The 19,921-nt window shown below is 38.9% G+C and overlaps 1 protein-coding gene across 5 annotated transcripts; it reads right to left on the bottom strand.

Moving 5' to 3' along the window:
* Window positions 1–1,636: 1,636 nt before the first annotated feature.
* On the bottom strand, window positions 1,637–19,682 carry LOC107805798 (uncharacterized). Of its 5 annotated transcripts, XM_075253793.1 has the most exons (10): window positions 19,541–19,682; window positions 16,336–16,405; window positions 15,418–15,480; window positions 14,206–14,351; window positions 13,070–13,175; window positions 12,022–12,195; window positions 2,647–3,132; window positions 2,478–2,564; window positions 2,306–2,401; window positions 1,637–2,159 (listed from the first exon to the last, which is right to left on the bottom strand). In XM_075253793.1, the coding sequence occupies exons 4-9, from the start codon at window positions 14,251–14,253 to the stop codon at window positions 2,340–2,342; spliced, it is 963 nt and encodes a 320-aa protein (XP_075109894.1). In that variant the 5' UTR covers window positions 14,254–14,351; window positions 15,418–15,480; window positions 16,336–16,405; window positions 19,541–19,682; the 3' UTR covers window positions 1,637–2,159; window positions 2,306–2,339. The 5 variants fall into 5 exon arrangements, with proteins under 5 accessions (XP_075109894.1, XP_075109893.1, XP_075109895.1 ...); XM_075253792.1 differs by lacking the exon at window positions 16,336–16,405; XM_075253794.1 differs by lacking the exon at window positions 15,418–15,480.
* Between the last annotated feature and the right edge of the window lie 239 nt (window positions 19,683–19,921).

The raw sequence follows: 19,921 nt of genomic DNA on the forward strand, positions 1-19,921 counted from the left end.
TGGGTTTTTGGGCCATTTTTCCTTCCTATGTGGATAAATATAAAAAGAATTTTTACCTTCCTATACTACATATGAAACTTTATTACTCTCCCTAATCAAGTTTTAACCTAAGTACATGATCATATACAATTTACCAATTATATACAAATAAGTTTTAAATGAGTATCCTTTTATATTAGTAATTGAATAAGGAATATCAGTTATTTCCTTATCTCTTTATACTTGCCCACTCTCTCTCTCCGTCTCTCTCTGTTTCTCTTCTCTCTTCCCCCCCCCCCCCCCATTTTTCTTCCTTTGATGTTCTTTGTTTTTTTATACTTTCTTATTGTATAGTGTTTTAATGGAATTCATCAATGGATTTTAATTGTTGTAACTTATCAATTCTCTTTCATGTTGTACAATTGATGTTCGAATTAAAATTATCAATCAATAAATTTGGAAGATGTTTGATTCTCCACCATTGACAGCCATTAAAAAGCTTCGAAGCTTTGAATTTGAATTTGAATTTGAATTTTCAAAAACTATTATTTGTTTGGATTGGGTGTTATTGCAAATAATTTAGAATATTTTTGGAGTTTATATCTCAATTTTGAGGGTGTTTGGTGAAAATTCGAGAAGAAGAAGAAGAAGAAGAAGAAGAAGAAGAAGAACACATGACATATAATATACTTACAAAATTGTGTTAAAGTTGTATTATAGTTGTATGTAAATTGTATTTTAGTTGTATTATGTTGTAGTTATATATTTTCGTTATTTGAATGTTGTATGAAGTTGAAAATAGTTGTATACTGTATGAATTATTGTATGAAATTTGTATTTAAGTAATAAATATTATCTTTTTACATAAAGTTGTTGATATGTATCAAAATTGTATAAAGAGAGAAAGCTTTGATTGGAATTTTAGAGAGGAAGAAGAACACACCACATACAAAAAATATAAATCAGATACAAAATACATACAAAAGACATATTGTATAAATTTTGTATGAAAATTGTATTTAAGTTGTATGATGTTGTAGATGTATTTAACTGAGTAAAAATAATGTATGAAAATTATAGATAAATTGGAAATATGTTGTATAATATATAATTACTTGTATAAAATTTATTTTAGTTTATATATTATTGTATATGTATCAAATTTGTACGAAAATTTATTTTTAATTTGTATGTTGTCGTACCATACAAATCTATCACTATCGAATTTTTATTGATGTTGTCGGTGCTACATCGACGGAGATAGAGGCATTGAACATTTTACTTAATTTCGACTTACGTGTTCAGCCACTTAAACCACTTTTAAACCCAGAAAATAGTCAACAAATCGCACACTTTTACACCTAAAACCAAGCCCAAAACTATCCATCAACAGCCGCAAAAATCTGCTCGGAAACAGTCTAAAGAGCTTACAAAAACCATGAAAATCAGTTGAAATGACCTTTAAAACGCAGTTGAAAAACAACATTTTTCAATATTTTTCTACTTTAATAAAAAAAGAAAATGATGTAACTAAATTCCCTAATTTAAGGCACTAGTAATGGATTGTGTATATAGAGAGAGAGAGAATAGGGAAAGAGGAGAGAATTGAAAAAAAGAAAAATGGTGTAACTAAATCCCCTAACTTAAGGCACTAATAATGGAATGTATATATATAATTTGTAAGTAATTCTTGTTTAGGGCGGATAATATATAAAATTAGGAAATCCCTAAACAAAATATCTTTTGGACTTAACCCACTTTGCCGTAAAGCCACTATATATATATATGACCAACTTAGTTCTTGTGTTCTCAAATTGAGAGGTGGCTATTTTTGGTGACTTGAGGGAGAAGAAGACATTGTTCTTTGCTCCATAAAATTTTGCTCCAGGCTGTCCTCTTCTTGTAGCGATTCTTGATTCGTTAACCGTTTGATCGTACTCAAATTTGGACCGGAGATTCTCAATATCCTGTTCTTTGATTTGAACGGTGAAGATCAGATTTTGCTATCTGGAACTTCCCAAAACTGGACGTGAACAGTAGCCCTGTTTCGGGTGATTTCTCTCCTTTTCGTTTCAAGAATATATTTGCTTATATCATTTCTTACTTGTCCAAGAGCCACAGGAATCAATACTCCAAAAGACGTCGAAGCACTTCAAAACTTTATCTACAAGCAATTGGACCTACAGAATGAAGCCATACCCAAAAAAGTAAAAACATAGTCCTAGGTGCTAAACCAATTTATTAACATAGAGAAAAATAGAAAACAGTCAAAACCACAACTTGTTTTGCTAAGGATGTTAAGCTAGAATATTCGAATAAATTATACCCTAAACCTGAAAGATGGTAATCTGAATGGTCCTTCAATCACTAGAAAAATCTTCATAACTCAAGCCTTCTGATATATTATCCAACCCGTTAATGTCTGCCAAAAAATAGGAACAGATATAAGTACTGGTACACTAAGCTGAAGAATTCAATGTTACATGCCACACAACTACCTTGATGTTCTGCCCTACCCTGAGGGTCCAAAAAATTGCTAGTATCTGTTGCAAGGAACGCTGATCCAGAGTAGCCCTCTAGAATATCTGTATAGAACAGAAAGTCAAAACATATAAACAATGTAAAAGTGAGCAAGATATTAATCCAGAAGAGAAGACAGGCACAAACCAGAACTGTTAGTAAAATCAGCTGTTAAGTCCGACAAACTGAAGTTTCGAGGAATCTGTCCCAAGAAACCAAAGGAAGAAGTATCAGCACCCAAGCCGTTTCCATTCAGAGCTTGTGAATTTGACCCTACATTGCTGAAAGGTGGAACAGATGGATCCCCAATTCCAGGACGAGCCTCCAGGACATTGCTGTCACTACCATATAGGAAGCACGAGTCGCCTGAATAACCAACTGATTTGATCATCCCATCATTTGGTCCTTGCATCATTCCGAGGTTTGAGCTTTGAGACAATAGCATGCTTGGTGATACATCAAATCTTCTTGCATGAGCAGAAACATCGATAGCAGCTTGCACATATGATTGGACTGGGGATGCACCATTTGTGTAAATATGAGGTGAATTGCCATTAATAGTCTGGTGCATGTTCTCAAGCTGTACATTTTGCCCAGCATGCTCTGTTGCTTCCCATGTTGGGTTCTGTGGTACTGTCAATATGATGAAATTACGCATCGTTAAACAATAAAATAGGTATACAAATGTATAGGACGTGTTTAATTTCGCGTTGCGATGTACAATCCATGTTGAATCCGGACAAACATAAAAAGGGAAAGCTAAAATAATACAAATATGATACGTCTCTCAAGTTTGACATGAAACTAAAGCAAACAATCCAAAAGGAAAACAGAAGTGGATAGTTCGTTTATCCAAGACTGGAGTTTGTCTTCCCGAAACAAGAGCAGTAAACATGATGTTCTCAACCAAGCACCATTTGAACTCTCATTAGATGTCCTTCAAACTTCTAGTGCAGCAGAGGAGTCAGACTAAGACTCCAGCACCAGTTGATTCACCACCCGTCCAGCCAGCTCGGGGTGGAGCCCAGTCAGCTAGAGGTCGCTCTAAAGAGGGAGGCCGATCAGGTGGCGGTCAGGCCCGATTCTATGCCCTTCCTGCCAGACCAGATGCCATTGCCTCGATGCAGTGATCACAAGTATTGTCTCAGTGTGCCACAGGGAAGCTTCTATATTATTTGACCCTGGTTCCACGTATTCATATGTTTCATTTTATTTTGCTAGTTATCTGGATATGCCCCGTGAGTCCTTAACTTTATTTGTTCGTGTATCTACACCAGTGGGCGATACTATTATTGTGGACCATGTGTATCGGTCGTGTGTGGTAACTATTGGGGAACTAGAGACCAGAGTTGATCTCCTGTTACTCAGTATGGTTGATTTTGATGTGATTTTGGATATGGATTGGTTGTCTCCATGTCATGCTATCCTAGACTGTCATGCAAAAACTGTGACGTTGGAGATGCCGGGATTTTCCAAGGTCGAGTGGAAAGGTTCTCTAGAATATGTTCCAAACAGAGCAATTTCTTACTTAAAGGCCCAACGAATGGTTGGGAAGGGATATCTATCATATTTGGCTTTTATAAGAGATGTTGATGTGGACACTCCTACTATTGATTCTGTACCAGTAGTCTGAGACTTCCTGGATGTGTTTCCTACAGATTTGTCGGGTATGCCACCAGACAGAGATATTAATTTCGGTATTGATTTGGTACCGGGCACTCAGCCCATTTCTATTCCACCATATCGTATGGCCCCAACAGAATTGAAAGAATTAAAAGAACTACAAGAGTTGCTTGATAAGGGTTTCATTCGGCCCAGTATATCACCGTGGGGTGCTCCGGTCTTGTTTGCAAGGAAGAAAGATGGCTCCATGCGCATGTGTATTGATTATCGACAGCTGAACAAGGTTACAGTGAAGAACAGGTACCCATTGCCTCGTATTGATGACCTATTTGATTAGCTACAGGGTGCTAAGGTATTTTCAAAAATTGATTTGCGGTCTGGCTATCATCAGTTGAAAATTCGGGATTCAGATATTCTAAAGACGACATTCAGGACTCGTTATGGCCACTATGAATTTCTTGTAATGTCTTTTGGGCTGACCAATGCCCCAGCATCATTTATGCACTTGATGAATAGTGTATTCCAGTCGTATCTTGATTTATTTGTTGTGGTATTTATTGATGATATCCTGGTGGACTCACGTAGCCATGAGTAACATGCACAACACTTGGGTATTGTATTACAGAGGCTAAGGGAGGAGAAACTTTATGCCAAATTCTGTAAGTGTAAGTTCTGGCTTAGTTCTGTGGCATTCTTGGGACACCTAGTGTCTAGTGAAGGAATCAAGGTGGATCCGAAGAAGATAGAGGCAGTTCAGAGTTGGCCTAGGCCATCCTCAACTACAGAGATTCAGAGTTTTCTTGGCTTGGCAGGGTATTATCGCCGATTTGTACAGGGTTTCTCTTCTATTGTTGCACCTATGACCAGATTGACCTAGAAGGGTGCGCCGTTCAGATGGTCCGAGGAGTGTGAGGAGAGCTTCCAAAAGCTCAAGACAGCTTTGACTACTGCTACAGTATTGGTTTTGCCTACAGGTTCCGGTTCTTATACCGTGTATTGTGATGCATCACGTACTGATCTCGGAGCGGTGTTGATGCAAGACGGTAGGGTGATTGCCTCCGCGTCCAGACAGCTGAAAGTGCATGAGAAGAATTATCCTGTTCACGACCTTGAATTAGCAGTTATTGTTCATGCCTTGAAGATTTGGCGGCATTATTTGTATGGTGTCCATTGTGAGGTCTATACTGACCATCGGAGTCTACAACATCTGTTCAAACAGAAGGATCTCAATTTACGACAGCGGAGGTGGTTAGAGTTACTTAAGGATTATGATCACTATTTTGTATCATCCGGGAAAGACCAATGTCGTTGCCGATGCATTGAGTCGAAAGGCAGAGAGTTTGGGCAGTTTAGCATATCTGTCGGTAGCAGAGAGGCTATTAGCATTGGAGCTTCAGGCCTTAGCCAATCAGTTCGTGAGATTAGATATTTCGGAGCCTAGTCGGGTTCTAGCTTGTGTGGTTTCTCGGTCTTTCTTATATGACTGCATCAGAGAGAGCCAGTACAATGATCCCCATTTACTAGTCTTGAAGGACACAGTTCAGCACGGCGATGCCAAGGATGTTAGTATCGGAGATGATGGTGTGTTAAGGATGCAGGGTCGAATTTGTGTTCCAAATGTAGATGGGTTACGTGAATTGATTCTTGAAGAAGCCCACCGTTCGCGGTATTCTATTCATCCGGGTGCCACAAAGATGTACCAGGATTTGAGGCAGCATTATTGGTGGAGAAAAAATGAAGAAAGACATAGTTGGGTTTGTAGCTCGGTGTTTAAATTGTCAACAGGTAAAGTATGAGCATCAGAGACCGGGCGGACTACTTCAGAGACTTGATATTCCAGAGTGGAAGTGGGAGCGTATTACCATGAACTTTGTAGTGGGGCTTCCACGGACTTCAAGGAAATTTGATGTCATCTGGGTGATTGTGGATAGATTGACCAATAGCCTGTTTGGCCAAGCTTATTTTTGGCCAAAAGTGCTTTTTTTTGCCAAAAGCACTTTTGGCCTCAATTTGAGGTGTTTGGCCAAGCTTCTGGAAGGGAAAAAAGTGCTTTTGAGGAGAAGCAGAAGCAGTTTTGGAGAAGCAGAAAAAAGTAGCTTCTCTCCAAAAGCACTTTTTTGAGAAGCACTTTTGAGAAAAATACACTTAGAAGCAGTTTTTTAAAGTTTGGCCAAACACTAATTGCTGCTCAGAAATGCTTTTCAAACTAATTAGCCAAACACAAACTGCTTCTCACCAAAAGTACTTTTGAGAAAAGCACTTTTGAAAAAAAGCACTTCTCAAAATAGGCTGATTTTTGCAGCTTGGCCAAACGGGCTACAAGTCCGCACATTTTATTCCAGTTGGCACTACTTATTCTTCGGAGCGGTTAGCGGAAATCTATATCCGCGAGATTGTTCGCCTTCATGGTGTGCCAGTGTCTATTATTTCAGATAGGGGCACACAATTTACATCACAATTTTGGAGGGCAGTGCAGCGAGAGCTAGGTACAACTAAGTACATCATTTCACCCTCAGACGGACGGGCAGTCCGAGCGCACTATTCAGATATTGGAGGATATGCTACGTGCTTGTGTCGTTGATTTTGGGGTTCTTGGGATCAGTTCCTACCGCTAGCGGAGTTTGTTTATAATAACAGCTACCAGCATTCAGATGGCTCCGTTTGAGGCTTTACATGGGAGACGGTGTCGGTCTCCGGTGGGTTGGTTTGAGCCGGGTGAGGCTAGGCTATTGGGTACTGACTTGGTTCAGGATGCCTTGGACAAGGCTAAATTAATTCAGGAGCGGCTTCGCACGGCCCAGTCCAGACAGAAGAGTTATGCCGACAGGAAGGTCCGTGATGTGTCTTACATGGTTGGGGAGAAGGTTCTGCTAAAGGTTTCGCCTATGAAGGGCGTTATGAGATTCGGGAAGAAGGGCAAGTTGAGTCCTAGGTATATTGGACCTTTTGAAATACTTAAAAGGATCGGAGAGGTGGCCTATGAACTTGCTTTGCCACCTAGCCTATTGGGTGTTCATCCAGTATTTCATGTATCTATGCTCCGGAATTATATTGGGGATCCGTCCCATGTTTTGGATTTCAGTACAGTTCAATTGGATGGTAATTTGACTTGTGATGTAGAGCCAGTGGCAATCTTAGATCGGTAGGTTCGAAAGTTGAGGTCAAAGAACATAGCTTCAGTGAAAGTGCAGTGGAGAGACCAGCCAGTCGGAGAGGCTACTTGGGAGACTGAACAGGAGATGCGGAGCAAATATCCACACCTATTTGAGACTCCAGGTATTTGTCTAGACCCGTTCGAGGACGAACGTTTGTATTAGAGGGGGAGGATGTAACGACCCGGCCGGTCGTTTTGAATAGTACAGTCCTTTTTTCCCTATTTACTACTAAATTCATGCTTTAGAGTTGATATATGACTCGCCGGGGTAATTGGTTCGGGTCCGGTGAGGTTTTGAAATGAATTGAGACACTTAGTCTTCGAGAAGAAAGCTTAAGTTGGATAAATTGATCGGAAGGTGAAATTTGTGTAAACGACCCCGAAATAGATTTTCTTGATGATTCCAATAGCTCCGTATGGTGATTTCGGGCTTAGGAGTGTGTCCGAATATTTATTTCGAGGTCCATAGCTAAAATAGGCTTGAAATGGCAAAAATAAGATATTTAAGTTTGGAAGTTTGACCTGGGGGTTGACATTTTGATATCGGGGGCGGAATCTAGTTCTGAAAATTTTCATAGCTTCGTTATATCATTTATGACTTGTGTGCAAAATTTGAAGTCAATCGGACTTGATTTGATAGGTTTTTGCATCGAATATAGAAGTTGGACGCTCTTAGTTCATTAGGCTTGAATTGGGGTGTGATTCGCGGTTTTAGCATTATTTGATGTGATTTGAGGTTTCGACTAAGTTCGTATGATGTTTTAGGACTTGTTGGTGTATTTTGTTGAGGTCCCGAGGGCCTCGGGTGGATTTCGGAAGGTTAACGGATCAATTCGGACTTGAATTTAACTGCAGAAATTTTCTGGGCAACTTCTGCATTTTTCGCACGTGTGAACAATGACCGCACCTGCGTGTACAGTAGCCGTATACAGTAGCGTGAACAATATCCGTGTACAGTAGCGTGAACAACAAACACGACAATTCTGGACAGTTTTAAGTCCAGCAGTCCAGTTTTTGGTCATATTTTTTTACTGCCAAGCTCGGGTTTTGGGCAATTTTGAGCGAGAAATCACGGAAATTCTTGAGGTAAGTCCCTTGTGATCCTTGTTAGTCAATATTATTGAATTATCATTGAATATCTCGGCTAGATTACATGTTTTTGAGGTGTAAATCGGGAATTTGAGCCTAAAGATTTGAAAATAAGATTGATGATTTGGAGGCCGAATTTTTGTCGGATTTTGGTAAAATTTGTATGGTTCGACTCGTGGTTGGATGGGGGTTCATATTCCGTGATTGTTTTCGGGTTCCGAGACGTGGCCCCCACAGGCGAATATTTAGTGCAATTTCGGATTTTTAGTGAAAAATGTAGAATTTCATATGGAATTAATTCCTATAATTTTTATTGATTGAATCGAATTATTGTGGCTAGATTCGAGGCATTCGGAGGTCGATTTGAGAGGAAAAGGCATTGCGGAGTAGGATTTTGCTCGAATTGAGGTAAGTAACAGTTATAAATTTGATCCTGAGGGTATGAAACCCAGGACATTGTGTCGTATGACTATTTTGGAGGTGACGCACATGCTAGGTGACGGGCGCGTGGGCGTACACCGTTAGGGATTGTGACTTGGTCCGTCATGTAGCAACTATAAAGTTGTGTATTTGACTGAAACTATATGATACTTATGTGTTTTGGAAAGAGTTTCTATAAATGGGGTTGAATGCCAAGTTTGGGCCTTGTGCCAGAACTGTTTGGACCCTTAGGGGTCTTTTACTTATTATCCCCTCACTGTTCTGATTGAAAATCTATATTCAGTCATGCTATACTTACTGATTTCATAATTCAGTCTTTATTACTCTGTTTTTGAAACATATGAAATGTTGTTTTGGGCTAAGCATCTCGTTTTACTGATAGCCCGAGTGGCTTGAGAGGTTTATGATTGAGTGAGGTCGAGGGCCTGATCTATGAGGATATTTATGGGATCGGGTTGCACGCCGCAGCATGTTGTTATTGATTTATGATTGAGTGAGGCCGAGGGCCTGAGTGATTGATGCCACGAGGTGGTTTGTTATAGCGCGTGGGCTGTAGGAGCCCCTCCGGAGTCTGTACACCCCCAGTGAGCGCAGGTACCTACTGAGTGCGACTGCTGAGTGCGAGTGCCGAGTGATTGGGAGGAATGAGTGACTGTGAGGTTGGAGTGAATGGGAGGACAGAGTGACTGTTATTCTGAGAGAAAGCATTGGCTACATTATTGTTGCATCGTAGTTGCCATATATCACTGTTTTGAAAATTATTGAAGGATATTATTTACTGCTCAGTCAAATTTGATATGAAATTACTGTTTGGGCCTAAATTACTGCAATCGAAAGTATGCCTAATCCTATTTGAAAGTTATTGAGATAACTCTATTGTATAGCCTGTCACTACTTCTCAGTTCCTTATTTATTTCTGTTACTTACTGAGTTGGTGTACTCACGTTACCCCCTGTACCTCGTGTACAGATCCAGGCACTTCTGGTCACGGCGGTTGTTGATTGAGGAGTCAGACTCAGGAAACTATTGAGGTAGTTGTATGGCGTTCGCTGACCTTGACTCTCCTTTCCTTTCATATTGTACTGTTCTATATTTTCAGACAGTGTTTTATCAGTCGGATGTTATTATCATTTAGATGCTCATGCACTCAGTGACACCGGGTTTTGGGGATAGATTGTTTAGTACTTTTGGAGTTATATTCTGTTCTAAAAAGTTTTATTTAATATTAACTGCTTTCGCCTTTATTTAAAAAGTTCTTCTGTGTTGAGATGTTGAGTTGAGGCTTGCTTAGTACCACGATAGGCGTCATCACAACAGGTGAGATTTTAGGTCGTGACAAGTTGCTATTAACAATCCTTGTTAGAATTATACTTCATAAAACAATAAGATAAAAGAAAAAATTTCCATATACACTTCCTAATCAGGTAGACAGCTTTCTTTACAATCCATAATAAAAGTGTGGAGCTTGATGATGGGCTATTCCCTACCTTTGCGCTTAGCCATATGTCCAACAAGAGTTATCACAAGTGAATTTATTGTAACTAACAGCACAACCTGCTTTATAATGTTCATCAAAAAATCTGTCTTTCGATTTTGTATAATGCTAGTCAATCAAATGCAGGAACTTACCCAATATACATGATTAATACCAAATACACCATTACAGGTGATGGGGTTCCCTTTTCTTATTTTTTTTCTTTCCATTTTTCTCCATTGGAGGGGGAGCAAGATGTGGTAGCAGATAAAGCGCGGAAACAGAATATTTACTCATGACTTTAGCCACATGTGAGTTTAATTTAAATGGTTAAACCAGATTTTTCTACATTTGGAATGTCAAAGTGGTGAAGTACCAAAACTGACTTTTAACAAATAAGCAGCACAAAGTATTGCTTCACATTTCGTGTTTCACAAAAGAAGCAGATAGCAGTAGATTGCCATTTTATGATTAAGCCAGTATGTATTGCCACAGCTTCATCGCTTCAAATGACCAACTACTGGATAACCTTACAAATCACTTCGAGGCTCCAAAATTAATCACACCAGCGACAAGGAGTGAATGATATATAAACTGCATCTTGAGGGGCTCGTTTGAAATATTTGTAAGTATATATTAGTTAAAAGTTTTTATTAGTTTCTTTTTTTTTTTTATAACCAAGTAATCTCTTATGAGTTAGTTCGCGCAATCTCAGTTGGCTCACAGGTTGAAACTTGGGGAGTATGGGTCCATCCCTCTACCATGGTCCCTCTTAAATACTAGGCTTTTTGCCGATGGTAGAGTTCGAACTCGTGGAGAACCTATCCATACATACCCTGTTGTGTCCTAACAACCGAACCAAAACCATCCGGGCTAGATATGAAAATAGTATGTATCAATTAAGAAGATTTATGCCCGTAATATCTTTTCACATTTTGGTCTAAGTAAATGTTACTTAAGACCCAATATCTTACTTAAGGCCCAATATCTTGAGGGATAATCAAGCTGAACACTCCTAAAAATGTCTCATTCCTTTATCATTCAACAGTTTTTAAATTTGGAAACAAACCCAAGGGCATCAAGTTAAAGTACTTGTGAATATAAGAACTAAAACTGTAAAAGCCTAGAAATGTACATTATCACTTAACCGTAAGTCCAAAGATCAGTAATGTTGTCCTAATAAGATGGGATGTCAATAATGTATTCAGGTGATTGAAGGATCTATCAACTTCATTAACTTCCAGATGGAAAACATTGGATACATATCCAAAGATTTTGCAAGGAAAGATTTTGAGACTGCTAATATGATGCTGTGGAGAAAGCCAAAATTTCATTTATAGCTCCCTCTATTTCTATCAAACTTTTACTCAATTTCACATATGAAGATCCAGAAACTAATTTTATCATATCACCAACTTTGACAAATGCCCACAGTCTCATATTGAAAACACAACCACAGCGCCCAAAGACAGATCCCTCTCGGATGTTTTTTCTGATAAAATCCTTCCCACAACTATCCATATGATTTACATTTCATCTTCCACTTCAAAAGCCTCAGACCTTTCCTTTGACTATCCAACCCAGAATCATAATAGGGCAATTGTATGAAAAATTAAAGCAAGGAAGCTGAAAACTAGAAAAGGGTGGGGATCTATGACAAATTTCACTATGGAAAAGAAGAATGATAGCAGAAAATTATTTCCAAGAAGACCAATAGGGATCTATGATATTCATGTCTTACCTGGTTGAATCTGAGATCCATTAGAAATGGGGACGGATCCAGTTGCATACATCTGCATTGCCTCGACCTGTCTCTGAAGTAAGTCATTGAATTTCTGAATTTGATCCTTCACTATCAACCTCAAATAATAAGCCCTGAAAAACTCCTGGTTTTCTTCTTCAAGCTTTTGCCAAACTGGAAAAGAGATCAGGATGTCAAATATCTTCCAGTAGACACACATGGAGCACATAGATCACAACCAGATACTTGAGATAAGAAAGGCCAAGCAGAGTCTGAAAGAAATTCTACAAATAATCTCAGATATTTTCATCTCTATCAGAATTAAGCTTAAATATTTGATTTTCGATAGGTAACTAATACTTCTCCGAAATATAAGTAGGGAGGAAACGCCTTCCATAAAAAGGGAAATGATTGCTATTCTTATTGATATTGATCAATGCGGGCGGCGAGGTCCTCGTTCCGGAATTAGAGCAACCTCTCCTTCCTGATATCCAAAGGAGGGTAGAGCTTCAACAGCGATTGTCCGGGTTGTACTCTAGAGGTAATGCTATACTCCATTCTTCCTCCCAGCTTCCTTTCTATTCTCACTCTCATCCGCAGTTTTCTTGATCTACCCAATTGGTCAAGGAAGTTTTTCTGATGGTATGCCTCTAGGAATCTCTGGTACTTTCAATTTCATGATTGTATTCCAGGCTGAGCACAACATCCTTATGCACCCATTTCACATGTTAGGCGTAGCTGGTGTATTCGGCGGCTCCCTATTCAGTGCTATGCATGGTTCCTTGGTAACTTCTAGTTTGATCAGGGAAACCACAGAAAATGAATCTGCTAATGAAGGTTACAGATTCGGTCAAGAGGAAGAAACTTATAACATCGTAGCCGCTCATGGTTATTTTGGCCGATTGATCTTCCAATATGCTAGTTTCAACAACTCTCGTTCGTTACACTTCTTCCTAGCTGCTTGGCCTGTAGAGCAAAGGTTGTACACAACGTGTATTATGGTGATATTTGCTTATATTTTTCATATGTTATGATAGAGAGTATGCACCAAGTTCGGTGAAATCAGGCTCAATCTTTGCCTGATGTAAGAGGGTGTTAACAACTTCCTTCTGGTTCATGTAAAGCTGTAAACATCTTTCTATGAGATTTTGCACCTGAAATCAAAGAAGGTCAGTGTTAGGAGAGTAAAGCTTGTGCAATGCAAGCAATTTTAAAATACGAAAGAACTAAATTTGAACTCCAAGTCATTATTAGTAAGAATGAACCATATCAGACCCAAGAAGCCCATTTCCTAGAAGGTCCACCAGAAGATTGTAATGCTGTTCTTTATGATAATTCCCCATGGAACTTGGACAACATGTGAAATAGCATACAGGTCCATAAGAATATTACAGTATTCTCCTCTATGATAATCTAATTTAACCAGGGGCGGAGGTAGGGTATTCTTTATGGGTTCGGCCGAACCCACTAGCTTTTGCGTAGACCCTTTATTTGTATTAGAAAATCTATTAAATTTGTATTAATATATAATTGTGAACCCAGTAACTAAAACATGCTATGGATTCGGTGTCAAGTTAGAACCCACAAACTTCAAATCCTAGTTCCGCCTCTGAATATAACCCTTCAATATATAACCCTTCAAACAGGAAAGAGAACTCCATAGTTCCTTTTTCCTCCCTAATGCTCTGTGACTCATATAACTACTGGAGACCGATAAATAAGCTAGATGTTATGGTTCTAAATATAGACTCTAGCAGTGATGATCTGTCACCTAACCTATGACCACAATTAAAGGTAACACAAAATAAATGGACAAAACTGGGAATCAGGCTAAATTAAAGGAAGACAATTTTCAAACAACAATCTTGCTTGTTCCAAATAACAGCCTTGCTTGCATATTCTGGTATTTGCTTTAATTGAAATATACATTCTTGTTTTACAGAGTTAGGCAACAATTCTTGTGGGAGTGAAGTATCTTTTGCCTTGAAGTAACTTAGAGAGTGGTAAGTATCAAAAATTATATATAAAGATTATCAAATTATTCACAACTCAATCAAGTACGTGCTCTATATGCTCAAAGAAAAATGTGTGCTCTATCTCTTTCCATTTGATTCAGGCATCCTAAAATGATTCATACAGAAAAAAATGGGAAAGCCAATGTTATGATTGTAGCTCGATGCTTACCAGTTGTATATCTTCACGTGAGACTTTCTTAACCTCCCCACTAGACATTTTTCAATCTTCCAATGCCAAATACGCTCAGCAGAAACTCGACGCAATTCCTGTTGACAAGCCCCGGTAAAGGAAAAATCCACTACAATTGATATCACCTGATAAGATATGTAACTTCTAGATAATTAGGATGTAGTCACCAAAACACCCTAAAAGGTAAATTTAAACGAATACACAGAGAAGCTAGTAATACACATACAAAAGACACAACACTATGGCATCAAGCAAAACCACAGCAAAATGCAGGTAGTAGAGTTTGAGGAGAAATATCTAAATGCACGTGAACATACATGTTAAGAATATCGTAGTTATATGATATATCGCAATATCAATTAGGGAGATTCATTATCAGTTAGGGTCAATTAAGAAGATGCTTTGCTTGTAATTATGTACTCAGTAAATTCCTTCTATTTTAGGAAAATACTGTACATCAATGTTTAAACTGTTATTAGCTTGATGGCACAATCAAGCTGAAATATTTCCAAAACATCTCTCTTTTCTCTGCATGGTACCAGAGACAGGATTTTAATTCCATCTGTGTAACTTCAATTTTTCCTATGTTCTACTGCAAAGGGAAAGAAAACGAGAGAGAGGTGACTACAAAATCAAATTGTGAGAAATACTTTTCTAGTCAATCTCGTATCCTACAATTACTGCTGTTAAATTGCACGGCAGAAGTAATCATGTCTCTTCAGAAGTTCCAGTACAGTTATGGTTCACAAGTCAAGGATATGATGACCACCTGATCAACCACATGGATTAAAGTAGACGCAAGACCGTAGTTTGCTATGGCATTCTCTTGACCCCCAAGCACAAATTGTCACGACCCCAGTTCGCCCTCCGTGAACCATCGTAATGGCACCTAGTCTCTACGACTAGGTAAGCCTAAATTGCGGAAGAAAACCAAAATTTGCGGAAGTAAAACAATTTAAAACAGTAATAAAGTAATAACAGTGTTTAAATGTGCCGCTCGGCTTACACCGTATTTAACTCTCAATACCAAAACATAAATCCAAGACCCGGAAACCCACGAATCACAAGCTAAGAAGTACTACATAGCTCTAACTCCGGAATGTCTAACAAGAACAGAAAATACAGAAGGGCTAAGTACTAAAAAGCAGGAATAGAGAGGGACTTCTCGGTCTGCGGACGCGCCAGATGTACCTCGAAGTCTCTAGAGTAGTCGCCTCCCTCAAGGATGGTAGGCTTGAGTAGCGGCACCTGGATCTGCACATGAAAAACATGCGCAGAAAGGGCATGAGTACACTACAGCGGTACTCAGTAAGTGCCAAGCTAACCTCGGTCGGGTAGTGACGAGGAAGGTCAGGGCCCTACTAAGATTAAATAAATATAAAAATAACCGGATAAGATAAGCAGTAAAATTGAGAATCTACAGTAAGAATCTATACAAGATAATAAGGGTACAATAACGGAAACAGGGATAAAGGCAAAGCACAAGGAAGTACTAGTCATAACAAGGATGATAACGGGGGATCTCTTGGTATCCCGAGGATCTTTAGGTATCCTTTATATATACAAAAGGGATCTCTTGGTATCCTCAATATATGCTAGGGATCTCTTGGTATCCTCAATATATGCTAGGGATCTCTTGGTATCCCGAGGATCTCTTGGTATCCTCAATATACGTGCCAGGGATCTCTTGGTATTCCGCACCTCAGTTCAGATCATAAATACGTACAGGGGATCTCCCGGGATGCCGTCCCGTAGTCCCAAATTAAAAACACACAGTAGCAACACAAGAATACTCAATAAATGCTAAATTTCGTACTAAGTAAACAGATAATTCTAGCCTAACATGCTTCACGTAATGCAATTAAGGCAGTTTAAGCAAATAGGCAATTAAGTCATCTAAACATGCTTTTCTAAACTAACAACAGGCTAAATTCGCAAGTGGAATAAAACAGGAAAAAGGAACTCAATTGAAATACTTAAAGAAAAAACGGATTTTCAACAATTAGCTCAAGTACGCACTCGTCACCTCACGTACAAGGCATTTCAATTATTAAATATATCATATCCTAAGGGGAAGGTCCCCCACACAAGGTTAGGCAAGCGACTTACCTCGAACCGGCTCAAAATCAACCCGAAACCACGCTCTTGCCACGAGTACTCGACTCCAAATGGCCCAATTCTATTCAATTCAATTGCATAATGTAAATAACACTTCAAGTAACTGATTCTACAATTAAATTCTAAGCTAATAGGCGAAATTATGTAAAATGACCAAAATGCCCCTCGGGCCCACATCTCGGAATCGGATAAAATTTATAGTTTCAGAATCCACACACTCTCACGAGTCTAACCATACCAAAATTATCCAAATCCGATGTCAAATCCCCAATCAAAACTCAATTTCTTGGTCAAAGAACTTTTCCCCAATTTTCATACAAATTTCGAAATTAAAGGATGAATTCATGTTTAGATTAATGGGTTACAAGCAAAAAGGAGTCTAGAATCGTTACCCAATCGATATCTCTGAAAATCCCTCAAAATCACGCTCAAATCCGAGCTCCTAAGCTTAAGTTTTGATAAAAATGGCTAAACCCTCGATTTTTGAAATCTTATATCTACCCAGGTAATTCCTTCTTCGCGAAAGCGGTCAAACCCTCGCATTCGCGAAGCACAAAATGACTTTGACTATTTTTCCTCTTACGCGATCGCGGCCAATACCTCGCGAACGCGATGCTTTGCACAGACAGGCCTTCGCGATCGCGTTCCACCTATCGCGAACGCGATGCATTAAATCTACTGAAACTCAGCCGCTCATTTTCTTATATGCAAACGCGACACCACCCACGCGAACGCGATGTACAAACACTTAGCACTTCGCGAACGAGGTGCCTTCCTCGCGAACGCGAAGGCTTAATTTTCACCTTCCTCAACTGACTCTTCGCGAACGCGAGGGCCCACTCGCGAACGCGAAGAGTAAAATTCCTCTGCAACACAATTTTTTTTACAACTTAAAATGATCCGTTGAGCATCCGAAACACACCTGAGGCCCCCGAGACCTCAACCAAACCTGCCAACCAACCCTAAAACATCATTCAAACTTGTTCCAACCTTCGGAGAGCTCAAAACAACATCAAAACACTCATTTTTCATCGGATTCAAGCCTAAGAATTCCAAAAACTCTAAAAATACGCTTTTGATCAAAAAGTCTATCAAACCTCGTCTGAATGACCTGAAATTTTGCACACACGTCACATTCAACACTACATAGCTACTCAAACTTCCGGAATTCCATTCCGACCCTCGGATCAAAATCACACTATCGGACCGGAAACTTCAAAAATTCAACTTTCGGCATTTCAAGCCAAAATTAGCTATGGACCTCCGAAACACAATCCGAACACGCTCCTAACCCCGAAATCACCCAACGAAGCTAACGGAACCATCGGATTTCCATTCTGATGCCGTCTTCACACTGTCCGACTACGGCCAACTTTCCAACACTTAAGCTCTCATTTAGGGACTAAGTGTCTCATAACTCTCCAAAACTCAAAACCGAACATCCCGACAAATTAAAATAGTACAAATAAACTCGGGGAAAGAAGTTAATAGGGGATCGGGGCATAAATTCTTAAGATGATCGACCGGGTCGTCACACAAATCAATTTCATTCATGAAAAACCAGTTGTAAGATATGGACTATGTCTGAAGCTTTGCATGCAGATTACTCTTTTGCTAAGGAGAACTTGAATACGGATTATATTCAGCGTAGTTATGTGGTAGCGTATGGACCTTTCTTTATATCTTGTTGAATATAGTATGAGTTCTACATAAAGCAGTGGAAAGAGCTACAGCAAGTTGGATAATAAGAAAGATGGATGTCAGGAAAAGAGATGCACGGAAGGAAACTCCAGTATGTTGATGAATTGCAGAGAAACGAATAGAGGAACATGTAAAGGCATTGAAAGACAAATATGGAGAGGCAATAAGTCAAAAGGACATTTTGTTGATACTAAAGTTTGCAGCAAGATGGCGAGTAACGCTTCGGAGCTATGCAAGGAGAGAGCAGGCAAAGTAACAGAAGAAAGAGAAATTCCATGAGCCTAAATCATTCCCTTTAAAATATGCTAAGCTGCCAAGTGGTATGAAGCTTCAGCAGACCCCAGGGAGCAACGAACACTCATTATTCACCTCATAAAATCACTCCTCCAATATAAAAACTTAAACCATAAGTTACGGCAGAGCTAGGATGTCTTAATTTTGGGCAAGGTGTTGAGGGGCATGAAGAGAACCTTAAACACATTTTTTGAGATAGGCAAGAACTTGTCCATGTCAACAAAGATATGATAGGTGAAGCTCGTATAATATGTTAAATTAAAATACAATGTTTCGTTCATCTAGAAGTGATCTCTATGGGAGGCATGCTTCAACAGGAATCACACAAGGGTAGATTAGAAACCTTTTGCAAATGCCCGACTGTAACCCAGCAGATAAAGTACACCTCATTGGAGTAATTTGAACTTAACTCCATTACAAACCGTAGACTACTAGAACAAGAATAGCTTCTAGATATCTCTCAGAAACACTACATCTTCGCAATATTCTTTCAGCCTATAGCTTCATTTAGACAGGTATCTCCTTGTAGAATGTTAGGTATTCCTTTATATTATCATAACTTCATAAGGTACTTGCTTTGTGTTATGTATAGCATAACACAAAGAGAATCAAATGTAACAATCTTTTTAAAATAATTAACTTGGAAGTAATAACTATTCCAGGGATACCGAGAAGAGACACATAAACATAACGAGTGGCAGAGCAACAGCCAAAGAAGGGGGTTCAATAGGATCTCCTTCGCTCAATAATTATACTACGCAAAAAGGAAAAAATAAGTAATTTTTTCATATATATGTACACTTTTGAATTCTCTCGACTTAATTTAGGTCGCAAGTTCGAAATTTTTGAATCCCCTTGTTAAAATTCTTGGCTCTGCCACTGAACAGAACCACCATAACTCTATATGATCTATAAGGAAAACTATACATTTCAGAAAATGCAAAATAAACAACAATCAAATATTTCTCACCGTTTTCAAACATGTACAAACTACGCCTTAATCACAAAAGCAAGTCGGAATCAGCTTATTCTGCTGTGTGAATTGTTCACTGTGCATGTTGCTCAATTTACACCCGTGTCAGTCCAATATTAATGTAAATAACTTTTTTCTAGCATTAGAAGCTCTTTGAGTTATCAAATGTGTTGAGTTCAAGATATAAAGGGCAATCATTGGAAAGAAAAAGTCATAAGGAAACTTTACCTCTGTTACACTAATTAGTTTGCGGAATCACCAAAGCTAGAAGAAAATCGCCGGCGAAGACAAATCGGAAAAGCCGCCGGTGCCGGCACTCTGATTCTGTTCACCGCTTCCTCGTTTTTTCTCTTTTTCTGCAAAGTTGTTCGAAGAGATCACCGATGACGAGGTCCTTATACGGTGTCTATTTTCTCATATCGTTGTCACTGGGACCCCACTATTTTTGTAAAATTATGAATTGACCCCGGATGCAAAATAGAAACAGTTAAGACAGTTACCTCTCCTTTTCAATAGTGTCTTACAATTATAGGAATTTTTTCCACTATCCCTTTTTATGTTTGATACTCGGGATTATTATTTTATCTATACTATATTAAAAGACCCTTA

Source organism: Nicotiana tabacum, chromosome 5 (assembly GCF_000715075.1).
Source record: "Nicotiana tabacum cultivar K326 chromosome 5, ASM71507v2, whole genome shotgun sequence".
Lineage (NCBI taxonomy): Eukaryota > Viridiplantae > Streptophyta > Magnoliopsida > Solanales > Solanaceae > Nicotiana > Nicotiana tabacum.

Excerpts from the sequence above, each read along its gene's own strand:
- LOC107805798 (XM_075253791.1), bottom strand. The coding sequence starts at position 14,253 with ATGTCTAGTGGGGAGGTTAAGAAAGTCTCACGTGAAGATATACAACTG. Across the intron at positions 13,176-14,205 it reads CACGTGAAGATATACAACTG|GTGCAAAATCTCATAGAAAG; the intron begins GTAAGCATCGAG and ends CTTTGATTTCAG. Across the intron at positions 12,196-13,069 it reads GCCTGATTTCACCGAACTTG|TTTGGCAAAAGCTTGAAGAA; the intron begins GTGCATACTCTC and ends TCTCTTTTCCAG.